The sequence below is a fragment of the Pristis pectinata genome, chromosome 9 (assembly GCF_009764475.1).
Source record: "Pristis pectinata isolate sPriPec2 chromosome 9, sPriPec2.1.pri, whole genome shotgun sequence".
Taxonomy (NCBI): domain Eukaryota; kingdom Metazoa; phylum Chordata; class Chondrichthyes; order Rhinopristiformes; family Pristidae; genus Pristis; species Pristis pectinata.
In genome coordinates, this window is record NC_067413.1 from 102,342,023 (window position 1) to 102,362,449 (window position 20,427).

Consider the following 20,427-nt stretch of genomic DNA (forward strand, 5'->3'; position numbering starts at 1 on the left):
CTCAAAATAACATTATCAAAAAGCTTACCTCTGAATTAATCTCAATACTATTTTAGGGAGTTTGTGTAAAAATTGTTTAAATCATTATATTTCAGCAGTGTGACATCCGGGACCCTGTTGATCAATATTCAATTTGATAATTCTGTGTTCTGATGTTCTTTGATGGCAAAACATCCACATCCTTAAATACAGGTGTTTTCATGCCAGATTCTGATTTTATTATATTTGACAAAATGACAGTGGCAGGTTGAAGTATTGCCAGGTCCACCTTGAGATGGTTGAAAATAAACTTGTGGAATAAATAGTATCATCTAGTAACAACATTGTTCACTGTCCACTCCACAACAAACGTTGGTGTCATCCACAAACTTACTAACCCTGTTAACAACATTGTCATCAAAATCATTAAAATAGATAACTAACAACATCGACCAAGCACTAATCCCTGTGGCACACCACTGATCACATGCTTTCAATCTGAATAACAACCATCCATCACCACCCTCTGTCTCTTACCACCAAGCCAATTTTGTATCCAATTGGCTAGCTCACCCTGTGATCTAACCTTCCACACTAGCCGACCACATGGGACCTTGTCAAAGGCCAAAGTCAAAGTGGAGTTTATTATCACATGCACAAGTACATGTGTGCACAAGTGCAATGAAAAACTTACTTGCAGCAGCATCACTGGCACATGGCATCATATTTGCAGCATTCACAAGAAACAAATTATACACAACTTTTACAAGAATACACAATTAGAACAAAAAAAAGTCCATTTTAGTGCAAGGTGATTATAGTGTTGTTAAAGTGTAGTGATTAGGGTTTTGCCATTTGGTTCAAGAACCAAGTGGTTGAAGGGAAGTAGCTATTCTTAAAGCTGGTGGTGTGGGACTTCAGCCTTCTGTACCTCCTGCCCAATGGCAGCTGTGTGAAGATGGCATGGCCCAGATGGTGGGGATCTTTGATAATATATCTCGCCTTCTTGAGGCAGCGCCTGCTGTAGATACTACTGATGATGGGAAGGGATGTGTCCGTGATACATTGAGCAGAGTCCACTACTCTCTGCAGCTTCTTATGCTCCTGCATGTTCAAATTGCTGTACCAGACCGTGATGCAACCAGTCAGGATACTTACAACAGTACATCTGTAGGTTTGTTAGAGTGATCGGTGACAAACAAAACCTTTTTAACCTCCTAAGAAATTAAAAGACACTGGCGCACCTTCCTTGTGATTGTATTTATGTGCTGGGCCCAGGACAGGTCATCCGATATGTTAACGCCCAGGAATTTAAAGCTGCTAACTCTCTCCACCATCAATCTCCCAATGTAGACTGGTGCATGTTCACCCTCCTTCCCCTTCCTGAAGTCAATAATCAGCTCTTCAGTTCTGCTGATGTTGAGCAAGAGGATGTTGTTGCAGCACCACACAACCAGGTGCCCCATCTCGCTCCGGTAAGCTGAATCATGGCCATCTGTGATTCATCCAACAACAGTACTGTCGTCAGCTAATTTGAAGATGGCATTGAGCTGTTCTTAGCCACACAGTCATGAGTGTATAAGAGTATAGAGCAGGGGACTAAGCATGCAGCCTTGAGGTGCATCTGTGTTGATGATCAGCAAGGAGGAGATATTACCAATCCCCACTGATTGAGGCCTGTTGATAAGGAAGTTGAGTATCCAGTTGCAGAGGGAGGTAAACAGGCCCAGGTCTGGAAGGTTGATGACAATTTTGGATGGGATGATTGTGCTGAACGCCAGGTTGTAGTCAATAAACAGCAGCCTAACATACGAGTTCCTGTTGTCCAGATGGTCCAGAGCAGAGTGAAGAACCAGAGAAATCGCATCTGCTGTTGACCTGTTGTGGCAGTAGGCAAACTAGAGCAGATCCAGGTCACCTCTGAGTCAGGAGTTGATTTATGCCATAACCAACCTCTCGAAGCTTTTTATTCCAGTTGATGCAAGTGCCACCAGACGGTAGTCATTGAGGCAGGTCACCTTGCTCTTCTTGAACACCAGTACATTAGATGCCCTTTTGAAGCAGGTGGGAACCTCAGACCACAGAAGTTAGAAGTGGAATATGTCCATGAATACTCCAACCAGTTGGTTTACACAGTTCTTTAGTACTTGGCCAGGTACACTGTTTGGACCAGACACCTTTCGTGGATTCACCCTCTTGAAGGATGCCCGGACAACAGCCTGAGACTGAAATTACAGAGTTTTCCAGAGATGTCGGATCTCGTGTGAGTATGTCAGAGTTCTCCCTATCAAAGCATGCATAAAAGGCATTGAGTTCATCCGGGAGTGATGGGTCATTGCCACTAATGCCACCTGATCTTGCCTTGCAGGAAGTTATATTGTGTAAGCCCTGCTGCAGCTGTTGAGCATCCATCTATGATTTCAGTTTAGTCCGAAATTGCCCCTTTGCACTCACAGTGACCTTCCAGAAGTCGTATCTGGATTTCTTTTTTGACTCTGGGTCGCTAGCCCTAAACACGACAGATCTAGCCCTCAGCAGGTTACAAATCTCCTGGTTCATCCAGGGCTTCTGGCTGGGGAAGACTCAGAATGTTTTTGTGTGTACACACTCGTCCACGCATGTCATGATGAAATCAGTGACAACTGTAGCATATTCACAAGTCCACTGACGAATCCTTGAACATGGTCCAGTCCACCGACTCGAAGCAATCCTAAGTTCACTCCTCCACTTCTGCCTTCCAGTTCTTTGTTGTCCCTTTTACCATTGCCGCAGTCTTCAGTCTGTTGTACGCAGGCAGAAGCAGCACAGCCAGGTGTTGGATTTACCAAAGTGTGGGTCAGGGATGGAGCGGTAGGTGTTCTTGATAGTGGTAGAGCAGTGGTTGAATCTTCCAGTATTGCAGGTGATGTGTCCATGTAAACAATGTCTACCACCCTGCCCTTGTCTTTCCTCTTGGTCACCCCTTCAGAAAAACTCAATCAAATTTGTGAGACAATGTCTCATGCACAAAGCCATGCTGACTATCCCTTATCAGTCCTCGCCTTTCCACATATTTCTGACATGTGAAAATGCTTTATCTAAGGTTGCGAAGTGGTTACACAGAATTTGGAAGAAGAAATTAATAGCTTGAAATGTGATTTTGGACCCAAGACATCACTTCCCTTAATTTCACATCGGAATGAAGTTCCAAATCTATGTTTTAAGAGGTCAAATGCTCCAAATCTGAGGAACTTATAACACGAGGAGTACATAGACAAGAGCTACAGGGAGGCAGTCACTCCGAAGCTGCAGGAGGCAGGTAGATGGGTGACTGTCAGGAGAAGGATGGAGAATAGGCAGGTAGTGCAGAGTTACCCCTGTGGCCGTTCCCTTCAATAACAGGTATACTGTTGTGGGGGATGACCTACCAGGGGAAAGCTGCAGTGACCAGGTCTCTGGCACTGAGCCTGGTCATGTGGTGCAGAAGGGAAGGGGGCAGAAGAGGAGAGCGGCAGTGATAGGGGATTCCATAGTAAGGGGGGCAGACAGGAGATTCTGTGGACATGAAAAAGACTCCCGGATGGTATGTTGCCTCCCCAGTGCCAGGGTCATGGGGCACTGGATAGGTTTGTCCCATTGAGGCAGGGTAAGGATGGTAGAGTGAAGGAACTGTGGCTGACACGAGATGTAGAATATCTTGTCATGAGGAAGAAAGAAGCTTACCTGAGCTTTAGAAAGCATGGATCAGACAGGGCTCTGGAGAGTTACAAGGTAGCCAGGAAGGAGCTTATGAATGGATTTAGGAGAGCTAGAAGGGGGCATGAGAGGTCCTTGGTGAGAAGGATCAAGGAAAACCCCAAGGTGTTCAACACGTATGTGAAGAATAAGAGGATGACTAGAGTGAGGGTAGGACCGATCAGGGATAAAAGAGGAAACGTGCCTGGAGTCGGAAGAGGCAGGGGAGGTCCTCAGTAAATAGTTTGCTTCAGTATTCACCAGAGAGAGAGTGAGACCTTGACTTTTGTGAGGATGGAATACGACAGATTGATATGCTAGGGCATGTTGACATGAGGAAAGAGGAAGTGCTGGAACGGGAGTAGGGATAACCCTGGGAATTACAGACCAGTGAGTCTTACTTCAGTGGTGGGCAAATTACTGGAGATAATTGGCAGGGACAAATATAAGGAGGGGTGACTGAAGAGAAGTGGCCAGCGAGGAGCGCCCAGTCTGTGGGTGGCTCAGGGTAGGAGTGGAGCTTTGAGGCTTTGGCTCGAGAGGCTTCGGTGAGCAGAGGCTGAGGACGAGCTTGCTCCCAGTGAGGTAAGGCCGAGTAAGTTCCTTTAATTAATTTAATTAACTTAGGAGTGGGTAATGAAGGCAGCATTTAGGGCACTCTGTATGCAGTATGTGGGAAGTCAGGGACAGCACACTTGTCCCTGATGACCACACCTGTAAAAGGTGCATCCAGCTGCAACTCCTGACAAACCCAGTTAGGGAACTGGAGCTGGAGCTGGATGAACTTTGGAGCATTCATGAGGCAGAGGTAGAAATAGACAGGAGTTTCAGGGAGATAGTCACCCCTAAAAGTCATGAGGCAGGCAGCTGGGTGACTGTCAGGAGAGGGAAGGGGAAAAGACAGAAAGAGCAGAGCACCCCTGTGGCCGTTCCCATCAACAATAAGTATACTGTTTTGGACACTGTTGGTGGGGATGACCTACCAGGGACAAGTTGTAGTGGTCGTGTTTCTGGCACTGAGACTGGACCCTCAGCTCAGAAAGGAAGGAGGGAAAAGAAGAGAGCAGTAGTGATGGGGATTCGATAGTTAGGGGGACAGATAAGAGGTTCTGTGGGAGAGATCGAAAATCCCAGATGGTCTGTTGCCTCCCTGGTGCCAGGGTCCTGCGATATCTCAGATCGAGTTCTCAGTATTCTCAGATGGGAGGGTGAGCAGCCAGATGTTGTGGTCCATGTAGGGACCAATGACATGGATAGGAAGGAGGAGGAGGTCCTGCAAAGAGAGCTTAGAGAGTTAGGTGCAAAGTTGAAGGACAGGACCTCCAGGGTTGCAATCTCAGGACTGCTACCCGTGCACCTGCTAGTGAGGCTAGAAATCAGAAGATAATGCAGCTAAATATGTGGCTAAGGAGATGGTGCAGGAGGGAGGCTTCATGTTTCTGGACAATTGGGCTTTGTTCCAGGGAAGGTGGGACCTGTTCCAATGGGACAGTTTGCACATATACTGGAGAGGACTAACATACTTGCGGGTAGGTTTGCTAGTGCTGCTCTGGGATATGGGGGGGTGGGGGGGGGGGGGGGGGGTTTAAACTAGACTTGCAGGGGGAGGGGAACCAGAGTGTTAGATAGTGAGGTGGAGGAGGATAAAGGTCATGCAAGGACTGCTTGTATAGACAGAAATCAAAGGTTTGTACATGGTAGAAATAATCTCAGGTGCATCTATCTCAATGCAAGGAGTATTATAGGTAAGGCAGATGAGTTTAGGGCATGGATTGGCAGATGGGATTACGACATTATTGCTGTTAGTGAGACTTGGTTACAGGAGGAGCAGGACTGGCAGCTTAATGTTCTGGGGTTCCGTTGTTTCAGACATTATAGAGGGGGAGGGAGAGACAACCCGGAGGGCTCATCTACAGAGGCCATACGGATGGAGCTGAGGAACAGGCAAGGTGTGACCACACTAATAGGGTTGTATTATAGACCACCCATTAGTCAGAGAGAATTGGAGGAGCAAATCTGTAGAGAGATAGCAGACCGATGTAAGAAACAGAAGGTTGTAATAGTAGGGGGTTTTAACTTTCCACAGGTTGACTGGGACTCCCACACTGTGAAAGGGTTGGATGGCTTGGAGTTTGTCAAATGTGTTCAGGAAAGTTTTCTAAATCAATATATAGAGGTACCAACGAGAGAGGATGCAATACTTGATCTCCTATTAGGGAACCAGACAGGTCAGGTGACAGAAGTATGTGTTGGCGAACATTTTGGGTCCAGTGACCATAATGTCATTAGTTTCAAGTTAATTATGGATAAGGATCGATCTGGTCCGAGTTGAGATTCTAAATTGGAGAAAAGCCAATTTTGTGGAAATGAGAAAGGATCTAGGAAGAGTGGATTGGGATAAGTTGTTTTCTGGCAAGGATGTGTTCAGTAAGTGGAAGGCATTCAAAGGCAAAATTTTGAGTGTGCAGAATTTGCATGTTCCTGCCAGGATTAAAGGCAAAGTTAACAGGCATAGGCAACCTTGGTTTTCAAGGGATATTGGCCATCTGGTTAAGAAAAAGAGAGAGGTGTATAGCAGGTATAGGCGACTAGGAACAAATGAGGTACTTGAAGCATATAGAAGAAGTAAGAAAATACTAAAGAAGGAAATCAGGAAGGCAAAAAGAAGACATGAGGTTGCTTTGGCATGAAGCATATAGAAGAAGTAAGAAAATACTAAAGAAGGAAATCAGGAAGGCAAAAAGAAGACATGAGGTTGCTTTGGCAGATAAGGTGAAGGTAAATCCAAAGGGTTTCTACAAGTATATTAAGAGTAACCCTAACCCTAAGGGACAAAATTGGTCCCCTAGAAGATCAGAGTGGTCGTCTATGTGTGGACCCTCAGGAGATGGGGGAAGATCTACAAGTTTTTTTGCATCAGTATTTACTCAGGAAACTGGCAAAGTGTATATGGAAGGAAGGGAAACAAGCAGTAGTGTCATGGAACATATAGAGATTAAAGAGGAGGAAGTGCTTGCTGCCTTACAGCAAATAAAAGGTAGATAAATCCCCTGGGCCTGACATGATATTTCCTTAGACCTTGAGACAGACTAGTGTAGAAATTGCAGGGGCCCTGGCAGATATGTTTAAAATGTCCTTAGCCACAGGTACGGTGCCAGAGGACTGGAGGGTAGCTCATGTCGTTCCATTGTTTAAAAAAGGCTCTGAAAGTAAACCAGATAATTACAGGCCGGTGAGCTTGACATCAGTAGTAGGTAAATTATTGGAAGGTGTTCTGAGAGATCGTGTATACAAGTATTTGGACAGCCAAGGGCTGATTAAGGATAGTCAGCATGGCTTTGTGCGTGGTAGATCGTGTTTAATGAATCTTGCAGAGCTTTTCCAGGAGGCTACCAAGAAAGCAGATGAAGGAAATGCTGTGGATGTTGTCCACATGGATGTTAGTAAGGCCTTTGACAAGGTCCTACATGGGAGGTTAGTTCAGAAGGTTCAGACACTAGGTATCCATGCAGAGGTTTTAAACAGGATTCAAAACTGGCTGTGTGGGAGAAGACAGAGTGGATGGCTTTTTCTCAGATTGGAGGCCTGTGACCAGTGGTGTGCCTCAGGGATCTGTGCTGGGTTCTTGTCTCTATCCATCATTGTTGTCTATATCAATGATCTAGATGATAATGTGGTAAATTGGATCACCAGAGTTTGCTGATGACACTAAGATTGGAGGCGTTGTGGACAGTGAGGAATGCTTTCAAAGCTTGCAGAGGGATCTGGACCAACTAGGAAAAATGGGCCAGAAAATGGCAGATAGGAATTTAATGCAGACAAGTGTGAGGTGTTGCAATTTGGAAGGACTAAATCAAGGTAGGACAGACACAGTAATTGGTAGGGCACCAAGGAGTGCAGAGGAACAAAGGGATCTGGGAGTTTAGATACATAATTCCCTGAAAGTGGCATCGCAGGTAGACAGGGTTGTAAAGAAGGCTTTTGGCATCCCTGGCATTCATAAATCAAAGCTATTGAGTATAGGAGTTGTGATGTTATGGTGAAGGTTGTATAAGATCATTGGTGAGGCCAAATTTGGAGTATTGTGTGGAGTTCTGGTCACCTAACTATAGGAAGGAATATCAGTAAGATTGAAAGAGTGCAGAGAATATTTACCAGTATGTTGCCGGGATCTTCAGGAGTTGAGTTGCAGGGTAAGATTGAACAGGTTAGGACTTTATTCCTTGGATGCGAGAAGAATGAGGGGAGAGTTGATAGAGGTTTACAAATTATGAGGGGTATAGACAGACTAAATGCGTGTAGGCTCTTTCCACCTAGATTAGGAGAGATAAGTACAAGAGGACATGGCTTTAGGGTGAAAGGGGAAAGGTTAAGGGGAACATTAGGGGGAACTTCTTCACTCAGAGAGTGGTGGGAGTGTGGAACGAGTTGCCATCTGATGTGCGGGCTCAGTCTTAAGTTTTAAGAATAAATTGGATAGATACATGGATGGGAGAGGTCTGGAGGGTTAATGGACTGGGTGCAAGTCAATGGGACTAGCAGAATAAAGTTTCGGCACAGACTAGAAGGGCTGAATGGCCTGTTTTCTGTGATGTAGTGTTCTATGGCTCTATAAGATTCTTAGAGACAGGATTTATGGGCATTTAGAAAAGCATCGGCTGATCAGGGACAGTCAGCATGGCTTTGTGAGGGATAGGTCGTGCTTCACGAGCCTGACTGAATTCTTTGAGGATATGACAAAGCACATTGATGAAGGTAGAGCAGTGGATGTGGTGTGCATGGATTTTAGTAAGGCGTTTGATAAGATTCCTCATGGAAAAGCTTATTCAGAAAGTCACGAGGCATGGGATCCAGGGAACTTGGCTGTGTGGATTCAGAATTAGCTCGCCCATTGAAGACAGAGGGTGGTGGTAGATGGAGCGTATTCTGCCTGGAGGTCAGTGACCAGTGGTGTTCTGCAGGGATCTGTTCTGGGACCCCTGCTCTTTGTGATTTTTATAAATGACTTGGATGAGGATGTGGAAGGGTGCATTAGTAAGTTTGCTGATGATACAAAGTTTGGTGGTGTAGTGATAGTGCAGAAGGTTGCTGTAGATTACAACAGGACATTGACAGAATGCAAACCTGGGCTGAGAGTGGCAGATGGAGTTCAACCCAGATAAGTGTGAAGTGATACACTTCGGGAGATCGAATTCAAAGGTAGAATACGGGATGCAGGACTCTTAGCAGTGTGGAGGAACAGGGATCTTGGGGTCCACATCCACAGATCCCTCAAGGTTGCCACGCAGGTCGATAGTGTTGTTAAGAAGGCATATGGTGCGTTGGCCTTCATTAGTCGGGCTATTGAGTTCAAGAGCCGCGAGGTGATGTTGCAGCTCTATAGAACTCTCAGACCACACTTGGAGTACTGTGATCAGTTCTGGTCACTTCATTATAGGAAGGATGTGGAAGCTTTAGAGAGGATGCAGAAGAGATTTACCAAAATGCTGCCTGGATTGGAGACCATGGCTTATGAGGATAGGTTGAGTGAGCTAGGGCTTTTCTCTTTGGAGAGGAGGAGGATGAGAGGTGACTTAATAGAGGGGTACAAGATGATGAGAGGCATAGATTGAGTGGACAGTCAGAGACTTTTTCCCAGTATGAGCATGGGTAACACGGAGGTGGACATAATTTTAAGGTGATTGAGGGAAGGTTAAGGGGGATGTCAGGGCAAGTTTGGTTTTTTTTTTAAACAGAGAGTGGTGGGTGCGTGAAACGCATTGCCAGCAGAGGTTTGTGGGGCAGATACATTAGGGACATTTAAGAGACTCTTAGACACATGAATGATATGGAAAATGGGGGGGGGCTATGTGGGAGGGGAGGGGAGGGAAGGGTTAGATAGACCTTAGAGCAGGACAAAATGTCAGTATAACATTGTGGGCCAAAGGGCCTGTACTGTGCTGCAGTGTTTTATGTCCTATGTTCTATATTGCATATATTCTTAGGACATTGGAGGTCATTGAGCCCATTGAGTTGATACTAAGTCTTGGAGCAATCCCATCAATTCCCTTCCACCACTCATTTCCTAGTCTCTCATGTGCCCATCCACTCCCACCTGATTCTCCTACCACCCATGCACATTAAGAGGAGTTTACAGTTGCCAATAAACTTACCAACCAGCACACCTTTGGGAAACCAGAGCAACTGGGAGAAATCCATGCAGTCAGAGTGAACAAAAAAACGAGCTGCTGGAGGAACTCGTTGAGATTCCCCCCACCAGTCAGTCTACCAATCACCTCGGACTCCTGTCTCAGCACTCCCCTTCCCATCTTTATATTGGCCACCTTGCCTCTCCACTTTCAGTCATGATGCAGGGCCTCAACCTGAAACATCAACAACTTCCTTTCCACAAATGCAGCTCGACCCACTGAGTTCCTGCAGCAGATTGTTTGTTGCTCCAGATTCTAGCATCTGCTGTCTCTTGTGTCTACAGTGTACTGTTGGACCCTTGCTATTTGTTACATATATTAACAATCAGGATGTGAATGCAGGATGAATTATTATCTGCCTCAGAACCAACAACCACCAATCTTTGTGTCATCTGCAAATGTACTTGTCTTCAGCTATTGATCAGTTGGTGAGATGGGCAGAGAAATGGCAGGTAGAGGTTGATCCTGAAAAATGTGGGGTTCTATGTTCCATGTTGCATTCTGGGAGGACAAGTAAGTTGAGGATAAAGGCTGTCCCAGGGTTAAGAATGCCCAGTTTATGGACCCACATATGAACAAGCTCCTAAAATAGTAGATTCAAAAGTCAGATGCACGTACATATATCCATTCCTATGAATGGCAGAACTAGCTTCCCCTCTCTCTCTCCACTTTTAGCAATTGTTATTTCTTATCAGTCCTGTGTGCTTTTGATGCCATTCATTATAATACAGTGAGCTGTGGTTACCATATTGAGTGATTTTTGTGTATTTTCTGACTTATGGACACAATTGATGGAACTGACCTGTAAAAATGGAACCCATTGTTACCCAGGGATGGCCTGTATATGCAATGAATGGTAGGACCAGAGGAAGTATTGTGGAACTAAGGGATCTTGGTGTACATGTAGAAGGATCCCTGAAGACAGCAGCACAAGTCAGTAAGGTAGTTAAGAAAGTATAGGGTGCACTGGCCTTCATTAGTCAGGGCAGGTACAACTATGTCAAAGCAAACCATCTGCTGAAGAACTCAGTGGGTCAAGTAGCATCTGTGGACGGGAAAGGACTTGCTGCAGGATTTCAACCCAAAATGTCAACAAATCCTTTCCTCCCACAGATGCGTTCGACCCTGAGTTCCTCCTGATTGCTTGTTGCTCCTGATTCAGCATCTGCAGTCTCGTGTCTCCATTGAGTTGAATGTCATGTTGCAACTGTACAAGTTCATGACCACACTTGGAGTATTGTGTGCAGTTTTGGTCACCCAGCTGTAGGAAATATGTCATTAAGCATCAAACTAAACAGCTTAGAGTCCTGGATTTGCAATCCAGAGATCCAAGTTCAAACCTCAACAAGGCAGCTGTGGACTCTAAATTATCCAAAATCATTAATAATCTGGAATTTGGAAAAAAAATAATTTTCCCCTCATAAAGACTACCACAAAAACCTCTGGATTTTTGTAAAAACCTATATGGGTCACTAATGTGCTTCCCAGAAGAAAATCTGCCATCCATTTTCCATCTGGTTTATGTGGAATCTAAAACCAACAACGTGAACCTTCAAATAGGCCAGAAAACCATCAATTCTACTATTACCACCTTGTTCATACAGACAACGCATAAAAAACTCTCAACCACCTGGCATTGACCTTGGCATCAAATCAGACATGGCAAAGCTGCTGCCAACCCTGCAAGTCCTTCTCATGAAACAGTGGGAACTGGTGCCCAAATTGAGACAATTGTCCCGCACACTACAATTGTTATTCTTGGGACTGAGACTGAATGGCAGGTCTGTCATGAGAGATTGATAGGCTAAACCTTCATTCTCCAGAGTTTAGAAGAAAGTAATCTCACTGAAACATACAAAGTTCCTGGAGGGTCATTAGGGCAGATAGGGAGAGGAGGTTTCCATATGACCTTACAGTAAAGATTAAGTATGGGATCAGACCATATCCCAGCTGTAATACCGAAGACCCACACTCCAGAACTAGCTGCAGCTTGAGCCAAGCTGTTCCAATACAGTTACAGCATTGTGGGAAAATTGCCTAGAAATGTAATGTTCATAAAAAGCAGAAAAATCCAACGCAGCTTAATATTGCTCAATTAATCCGTTATCAATCATCAGCCCAGTGATGGAAGCTGTCACTGACAGTGCTATCACGTGGGAATTACTCATAATTAAGTCACTCCCAATGCTCAAATTTGGTTTGGCCAAGAACACTCAGTCAAAATCTCATCACACTATTGGTGCAACATGGACAAAAAGCTGAATTCCAGGCATGAGATGAGAATCACTATCCTTGACATTTTCAACTGAGAATGACATCAAGGAGCCCTTATAAAACTGAAGTCAATGGAAGAGGAAACACTCCAATAGAGGGAATCGTATTTCACACAAATGCAAGTGGGGAGAATTGGTTGGAACATAGAAATGTACATCACTGGACATGCCATTCTGCTCACGATGTTATGCTAATTTATCCTAAATGTCCTCCTATGTACCGTTCATATCCCTCCATTCCCTTCATATTCATGTGTATATCTAAAAACCTCAAACTCCACCAAAATGCATGCTTCCACTACTACTCAAATCAGCTGTTCCAGGCACCTACAACACCCTGTGTAAAAAAACTTGCCCCTCATGTCACCTTGAAACTGCACCCCCCCTTCCCCCCCCCCAATCTTAAAAGCGTGTCCTCTGGTGTTTGACATTTCGACCCTGGGGAAAAGATTCTGTCGACCCTATCAATGCCTCTCAATTTTAAAAACCTCTATCAGGTCTCCCTTCAGCCTCTGACATTCTGGGGATGTTACGGACTCAGTGAATGTCCCTTTAAGATAGAGAGTGTGTTTGTATTTGTGTGTGTGGCGTGCTTACGTCAATAGAAGATAAAGGACGTAATGACGTTGTTGAAGAAGTTAGAAGAAGAAGGAGAGAGAGAGAGAAGGGAGAGAGACACCAGCCTGCTTGTTTTCTCTATCGATGGATGAGAAACAATAACTGTGTCTGCCACTGAAATCCATGTATGGAAGTTGGAAGTAATCCGGTGGAGTTCAATTTGTTGCTGACCTGTAGAAGGAAACAGGTATTTGTGTGTGGACGACCACGACTGGGATGCTTTTCGGGGTGAGGGAGTCACTACCGAGTAAACACTGAAGTGTCGTTTGGGTTCCATCGTGGAACATTTGGATTTCGTATGTACTCTCTCTCTGTTTCTCTACATCTACGTCTTATCTTCTGACAACGGTGGTTGTTGAAGAAACCCTTGCTCATGTTTCACCTTATGGCTTGCGGAACTGAACTTTAAGAACCATTCCGGAACTGGGAGTTTTGGACTTTGCCACCCACACACACACGACGAGTTTAGTTTTGGGGTTAACGTTCGAGGTTTAACATTTTTGAATTCTAACATACTAACATTTTTACTTTTATTTTACGTATTATCATAAGTAGTGATTAATAAAATAGTTTTTAACACTGAATCATGCTCAGTGTGTTTCTTTTGTTGCTGGTTCGTGACAGGGAGAACAACCCAAGTTTGTCCAACCTCTCCTTATAAGCTCATACCCTCTAATCCAGGCAGCATCCTGGTGAATCTCTTCTGCACCCTCTCCACAGTCTCTACATCCTTCCTATAATGGAGCAACCAGAACTGCACACAATACTCCAAGTGCGGTCTGACTAAAGTTTAATGTAGCTGCAGCATGACGTCCTTACTTTTATACTCAACACGCCTACCAATGAAAGCAAGCATGCCATAGGCCTTCTTTATCACCTTATCCATTCACGTAGCCACTTTCAGTGAACTACAGACTTGGATCCCAATATCCCTCTGCACTTCAATGCTATTTATGGGCCTGACATTAACTGTATACTGTCCCCTTTGATTTGACCTCCAACAGGATGTTCTTACAGTCCATGCTGAGGAATTGGGAAATACACACAGATATGATTGCACGAGAGGGGGGGCAGAGGAGATATGGAAAATGTTGTCAGGATAGAGCATTTCAGCTATGAGAAGAGACTTAAATAGGCTGGGTTTATTTTCTTTGGAGCAGAGAACGCTGAGAGGTGACCTGACCAAGGTATATAAGATAATGAAGGGCATCGACAGGGTAAAGAGCAAGAAACTTGTCTACTTAGCAAGGGTGTCTATAACTAGAGGCCATAGATTTAGTGTAAGGAATGGAGATTTAGAGGTGGTTTGAGCAAGAACTTTTCATTTAGAGGTTGAATGAAATCTGGAACGCACTGGCTGAGGTGGAGTGATGGCAAGTACTCTCACATTTGAGCAGTATTTAGATGAGCACTTGAAACGCCGTGGCATAGGAGGCTACAGGTCATATGCTAGGAAATGGGATTCGTAAAGATGGGTAATTAATGATTGGCATGAACATGCTGGGCCTGGCTCCTCCAGCGAGAGCACGTGATGACAGTGTGAAAAAATGTAGATGGACAGTTTTCAGACATGTGAATTTATAGCACAGTAAAAGTTGATGATGAATTTTTGTAGGAAGGCCATGGATGGAAATGCAAAGATCAATATATTATAAATAGCATCAGTCACTTATATTAGGGATACAAACCTGAAAACAAAAAGAATGAACAAAGCCTGATATATTCATTCCTCATAATCCCCAACAGTAGCTGAATAGAGAAAGACCGGAAATAAGATATCTTACCCAGGATTAACTTGAGTTACAGCAGGGTGTTTGTTGCTATGCCACACTCTGAAGTTGTGTGTATTCTTCCAGGCAGTGACAAATGGAAGGCCATAGTCTGCCAACATTTTCTCATTATCTGAAGGAGGAGGAAAGACAGATAGATATATTGCTTTATCAGAACTGTAAATGGCACTCAGCCAGCTATCCAGTCAGTATTAACATAAAGAGCTGAATATTAATGTAATGCCATTAATTCATGGAGTCACAGAGTGGCAACAGCAATGAAAAGGCCAATCAGAGTTCAGAATCAGCCCTGCACACTGCAAAAGCAATACAGCTAGTTCCACTCCCACATAAGTTTCCCACAGCATTGAATTTTATTTTCTTCAATATTCCATTCCCTTTTTAAAGCCACAAATGAATCCACCCCATCTACCCATCAGGCAATGCAATCCAGATGCAAACTACACTAACAGAAACAAAATTTTTCTCATGTGGTCTTCGGTTCTTTTGCTAATCACCTTAAATGTGAGTCCAAGTGAGGAAAGGTAAAGAAACAATGGAAAATAATCATGGAGAGGTTACAGTACAGATAGAGGAATTTTCACTTTGAGTTCCTCTTCAAATTCTCAGAACAGTCCAGCACTGGACAGGCCATTCGGCCCATGATGTTGTGCTGACCTCGATGCCAATTTATACTACATGTCCTCCTCCTGTGTACCATCCCTATCCCTCCATTCCTTTCATATTCATGAGTCTATCTAAAAGTCTCTTGAACTCCACCACACTGCCTGCTTCCACGACTATCCCTGGTAACCCGTTCCAGGCACCTACCACTCTCTGCATAAAAAAACTTGCCCCTCACGTCACCTTTAAACTTCCCCCTACTGACCTTAAAAGCACGTCCTCTGGTACTTGACATTTCTATCCTGGGGAATAGATTCTGACTGTATACCCTATCTATGCCCCTCAATTTTAGAAACCTCCATCAGGTCTCCCCTCAGCCTCTGACACTCCAGGGAGAACAACCCAAGTTTATCCAACCTCTCCATAGAGCTCATACCCTCTAATCCAGGCAGCGTCCTGGTAAACCTCTTCTGCACCCTCTCCACATCTTTCCTGTAATGGGATGACCAGAATTGCATGCAATACTCCAAATGTGGTCTAAAAGTTTTATATACCGCAGCACGACTTCCTTACGCTTACACTCTACCAATGAAGGCAAGCATGCCATATGCCTTCTTTACCACTGTAGCAACTTTCAGTGAACTATGGACCTGGACCCCAAGATCCCTCTGTAGCTCAATGGTATTAAGGGGCCTACTATTAACTGTATACTTTCTCTTTTCATTTGACCTGCTGAAGTGCACTACCTCACACTTGCCTCGATTAAACACCATCTGCCACTTCTGTCCAAATCTGTAACTGATCTATATATCACTGTATTCTTTGATAGTGCTTTACACTGTCCCAACTCCACCAATCTTGGTGTCAAATGCAAATTTGCAAATCCACCCGTCTACATTTTCATCCAAATCATTGATATATATCACACACAACAGAGATCCCAGCACCGATCCTTGCGGAACACCACTGGTCATGGACCTCCAGCCCGAATAACAGCCTTCCACCCCTACTCTGTGCTCTATGGGCAAGCCAGTTCTAAATCAAAACTTGCAATTCACCCTGGATCCCATGCATCTTTATGTTCTGAATCAACCTACCATGAGGGACCTTATCAAATGCCTTACTAAAGCCCATGCAGATAATGTTCACTGCCTTACCCTCATGAAGCTCCTTTGTCACCTCTTCAAAAAACTCTATCAAGTTTGTAAGGCATGATCTGCCACACACAAAGTCATGCTGACCATCCCCAATCAGGCCATGCCTTTCCAAATGTGCATAAATACTATCCCTCAGCATCTTCTCCAATAGCTTTCCTACTACTGATGTGAGGCTCACTGGCAGAAAGTTACCTGGAGTATCCCTATTTCCCTTCTTGAAAAAAGCAACATTTGCTACTCTTCAGTCCTCTGCAAATGAATTCCTAGAATCGTAGACTGAGAACTCAACATTTCCCTCTGTAACTGGATCCTTGACTTCCTGACCAACAGACTGTGACCAGTAAGGATAGGGAGCAACACCTCCGTCACAATTATCCACAAAACTGGTGCCCCACAAGGCTGTGTCCTCAGCCCCTTAATTTACTCCCTATACACTCATGACTGTGTGGCCAGGTTCTACTCAGAACATACAACAGTAAGCACAGGAACAGACCTTTTGGCCCACAATGTTGTGCTGAACCAATTACATTAGTAATAAAATGCCCAACTAAACTAATTCCTTCTGCTTACACAATGTCCATATCCCACAATTTCCCTCACATTCATGTGCCTAACTAAGAGCTTCTTGAACGTCCCGATCATATTTGCCTCCACCAGGCAGTGCATTCCAGGCACCCACCACTGTGTGTAAAAAAAAAACTTGCCTTGTATATCTCCTTTGAACTTAGCCCCTCTCGTCTTAAATGCATGCCCTCTGGTATTAGGCATTACAACCCTGGAGAAAAGATACTGGCTGTCTACTCTATTAAGGTCTCTCATAATCTTATAAACTTCTTATTAGATCTCCCCTTAGCCTCTGTCACTCCAGAGAAAACAACCCAAGTTTGTCCAACCTATCCTCATAGCACATGCCGTCTATTCCAGGCAGCATCTCGGTAAACCTCCTCTGCACCCTCTCCAAAGCCTCGACATCCTTCCTCCAATGGAGTGAACAGAACTGAATGCAGCATAACTAAAGTTTTATAAAGCTGTAGTATAACTTCCTGACTCTTGAACTCAGTGCCTCGACTAATGAAGGCAAGCATGCCATATGCCTTCTTTTCCGCCCTATCAACCTGTGTAGCCACTTTTAGGGAGCTATGAACTTGGACCCCAAGATCCCTCTGCTCATCAACACTTAAGGGTTTTGCCATTAACAGTGTTCTGTCTCTTTACATTTGATCTCCCAAGGTGCAACACTTCACATTTGGTCGGGTTAAACTCCATCTGCCATTTCTCCGCCCATATTTACAACTGATCTGTATCCCGCTGTATCCTTTGCCAGTGGTCTACACTATCCACAACACCACCAACCTTAGTATCATCTGCAAAATTACCAACCCACCCATGTGCATTTTCATCCAGGTCATTTATATACATCACAAACAGCAGAGGTCCCAGTACAGATCCCTGAGGGGTGCCACTAGTCACAGACCTCCAGCTAGAATAAGTCCCATCGACCACTACCCTCTGTCTTCTGCGGGCAAGCCAGTTCTGAATCCAAACGGTCAATTCACCTTGGATCCCATGCATCTTAATCTTCTGGATGAGCCTCCCATGAGGGACCTTGTTAAATGCCTTACTAAAATCCATGTAGACAACATCCACAACTCTACCTTCATCTCAATCACCCTCATCGCCTCATCAAAAAACTCAATCAAGTTAGTAAGGCATGACTTGCCCTGTACAAAGCCATGGTGACCTGTACAAAGCCATGGTGACTGTCCCGAATTAGGCCACAATTAGGATGAGCTATCAGGGCACAGCGGCCGGCTCTGGAAGTTAATGTTGCGCTCCACGACTGTGGTAAAAAACACCACAAAATTAAAATCCAATGAGCTGCAGCGGATTAAACTTGAGCTCACACAGATTAAATCCAACAGTGACTCACTCCTTTGGAGGCTGGAGGAGATTGCGAAGGAGAAAGTGGGTCATTCAGAGTCAGGGTAAAGTCAGGCAGAGCAATAGTGATTGGGGATTTGATAGTTAGGAGGATAGACAGGAGATTTTGTGGCCGTGAAAGAGACACCAGGATGGTGTGTTGCCTCCCAGGTGCTAGGGTCGAGGATGTCTCAGAGCGACTGCAGAATATTCTCAAGGAGGAGGGTGAGCAGCCAGAGGTCGTGGTGCCAGTTGACACCAATGACATTGGTAGGAAAGGGGAAGAGGTCCCGTGCAATGAGTATAGGGAGTTAGGAAAGAGGCTGAAGAGCAGGACCTCCAAGATAGTAATCTCTGGATTATTCCTAGTGTCAAGTGCTAGTCAGGGCAGGAATAGGATATTAGAACAGATGAATGAGTGGCTGAGGTACTGGTGCAGGGGGCAAGGTTTCAGGTTCCTGGATCATTGGAACCTCTTCTGGGGCAGGGGTGACCTGTTCAAGAAGGATGGGTTGCACCTCAATTGGAGGGGAACCAATATCCTAGCCGGGAGGTTCACTAGTGCCACTTGGGAGGGTTTAAACTAGTTTGGCAGGGGGATGGGAACTAGAGCACCGGGTCAGAAAGTGGAGGGATTGAGAGGAAGGTAGATTTTTAAGGCCAGTAAAAACAGGCAGGAGCAAAGTAATAGACACAATGGACGAGTTGAAGTGTGTGTATTTGAATGCTGGGAGTATTATGGGTAAGGGTGATGAACTTAGAGCATGGATCAGTACATGGTACTGTGATGTTGTGGTCATAACAGAGACTTGGTTGAGAGAGGGACAGAAATGGGTGCTTAAATGTTCCAGGGTTTCTATGTTTTAGAAAGGATAGAGAGGAAGGTAAAAGGTGTGGGGGGGGGGGGGGGCAGTTGCGCTACTAATCAGAGACAATATCACACCTGCAATCACTAGGGACATATTGGAGGGCTCATCCACTGTCTATATGGGTAGAACTCAAAAATAAGAAAGGTGCAATCACTCTGATGGGATTATATGACAGATGCCCCAACAGCCACCAGGACACTGAGTATCTCAAATAACGATGAGTCGGAGTACAGGAAGGAGATGGAGAGCCCAGTGGCATGGTGTCATGATGACTTTCCCTCAATGTCAGCAAAACATAAGTGCTCATCATTGACTTCAGGAAGCAGGGCAGTGCACACACTCCTGTTTACATCAATGGTGTTGAGGTGGAGATAGTTGAGAGCTTCAGGCTCCAAGGTGTATACATCACCAATAACCTATCCTGGTCCAACCACATAGACACCATGGACAAGAAAGTGCACCAATGCCTCTACTTCCTCAGGAGGCTAAGAATACTTGGCATGCCCCCGTTGACCCTTACCGATTCTTATATGTCCCATAGAAAGTGTCCTATCTGGATGCATCATGGCTTGGTATGGCAACTGCTCTGCCTAAAACTGCAAGATACTGCAGAGATTTGTGGACACAGCTCAGCACATCACGAAAACCAGCCTCTCCTCCATGGATTCTGTCTACACTTCTCGCTGCTTCAGAAAATCAGAAAAGCACCCAACATAATCAGACTCCTCCCACCCTGGACAATCTCTCTTCTACCCTCATCCATCAGGCAGAAAATACAAAAATCTGAAGGCACATACCACCAGGTTCAAGGATAGCTTCTATCTTGCTGTTATAAGACTATTGAATGGACCTCTTGTACGATAAGATGGATACCTGACCTCACAATCTACCTTGTCATGGTCTTGCACCTATTGTCTGCCTGCACTACACCTTCTCTGTAACCGTAACACTATATTCTTCATTCTGTTATTGCTTTTCCTTCGTACTACCTCGATGTACTGATGCTGTGAAATGATCTGTATGGATGGCATGTAAAACAAAGTTTTTCACTGTACCTTGGTACATGTGACAATAATACACCAATTACCATTCTGATTCTATCCAATAGCAATCCAGCAGGTCTCATCACCTACCTTCTTCCCTCCAAGCCTTGCATTTTTCCCTTTCAAGTACATATCCAGTTTTCTATTGAAGACAACAGCTGACTCTGTCTCCACTCTTACCCCTGGTGATGCATTCCAGATTCTGCCCAGAGTAAAACTGTTTTCCTCATGTCATTTTGAATCTTTTGTCAATTACCTTTATTCTATGTTTTC

At 44.6% G+C, this 20,427-nt stretch overlaps 1 protein-coding gene across 1 annotated transcript in view; it reads right to left on the minus strand.

Annotated features, from left to right (window-relative positions):
- Positions 1-20,427, minus strand: part of avl9 (AVL9 homolog (S. cerevisiase)) — a 172,546-nt gene that overhangs the window by 36,423 nt on the left and 115,696 nt on the right. The window contains exon 13 of the mRNA XM_052022816.1: positions 14,557-14,674. Within this exon, the coding sequence (XP_051878776.1) occupies positions 14,557-14,674 (118 nt within the window). The remainder of the gene's footprint in view (positions 1-14,556; positions 14,675-20,427) is intronic.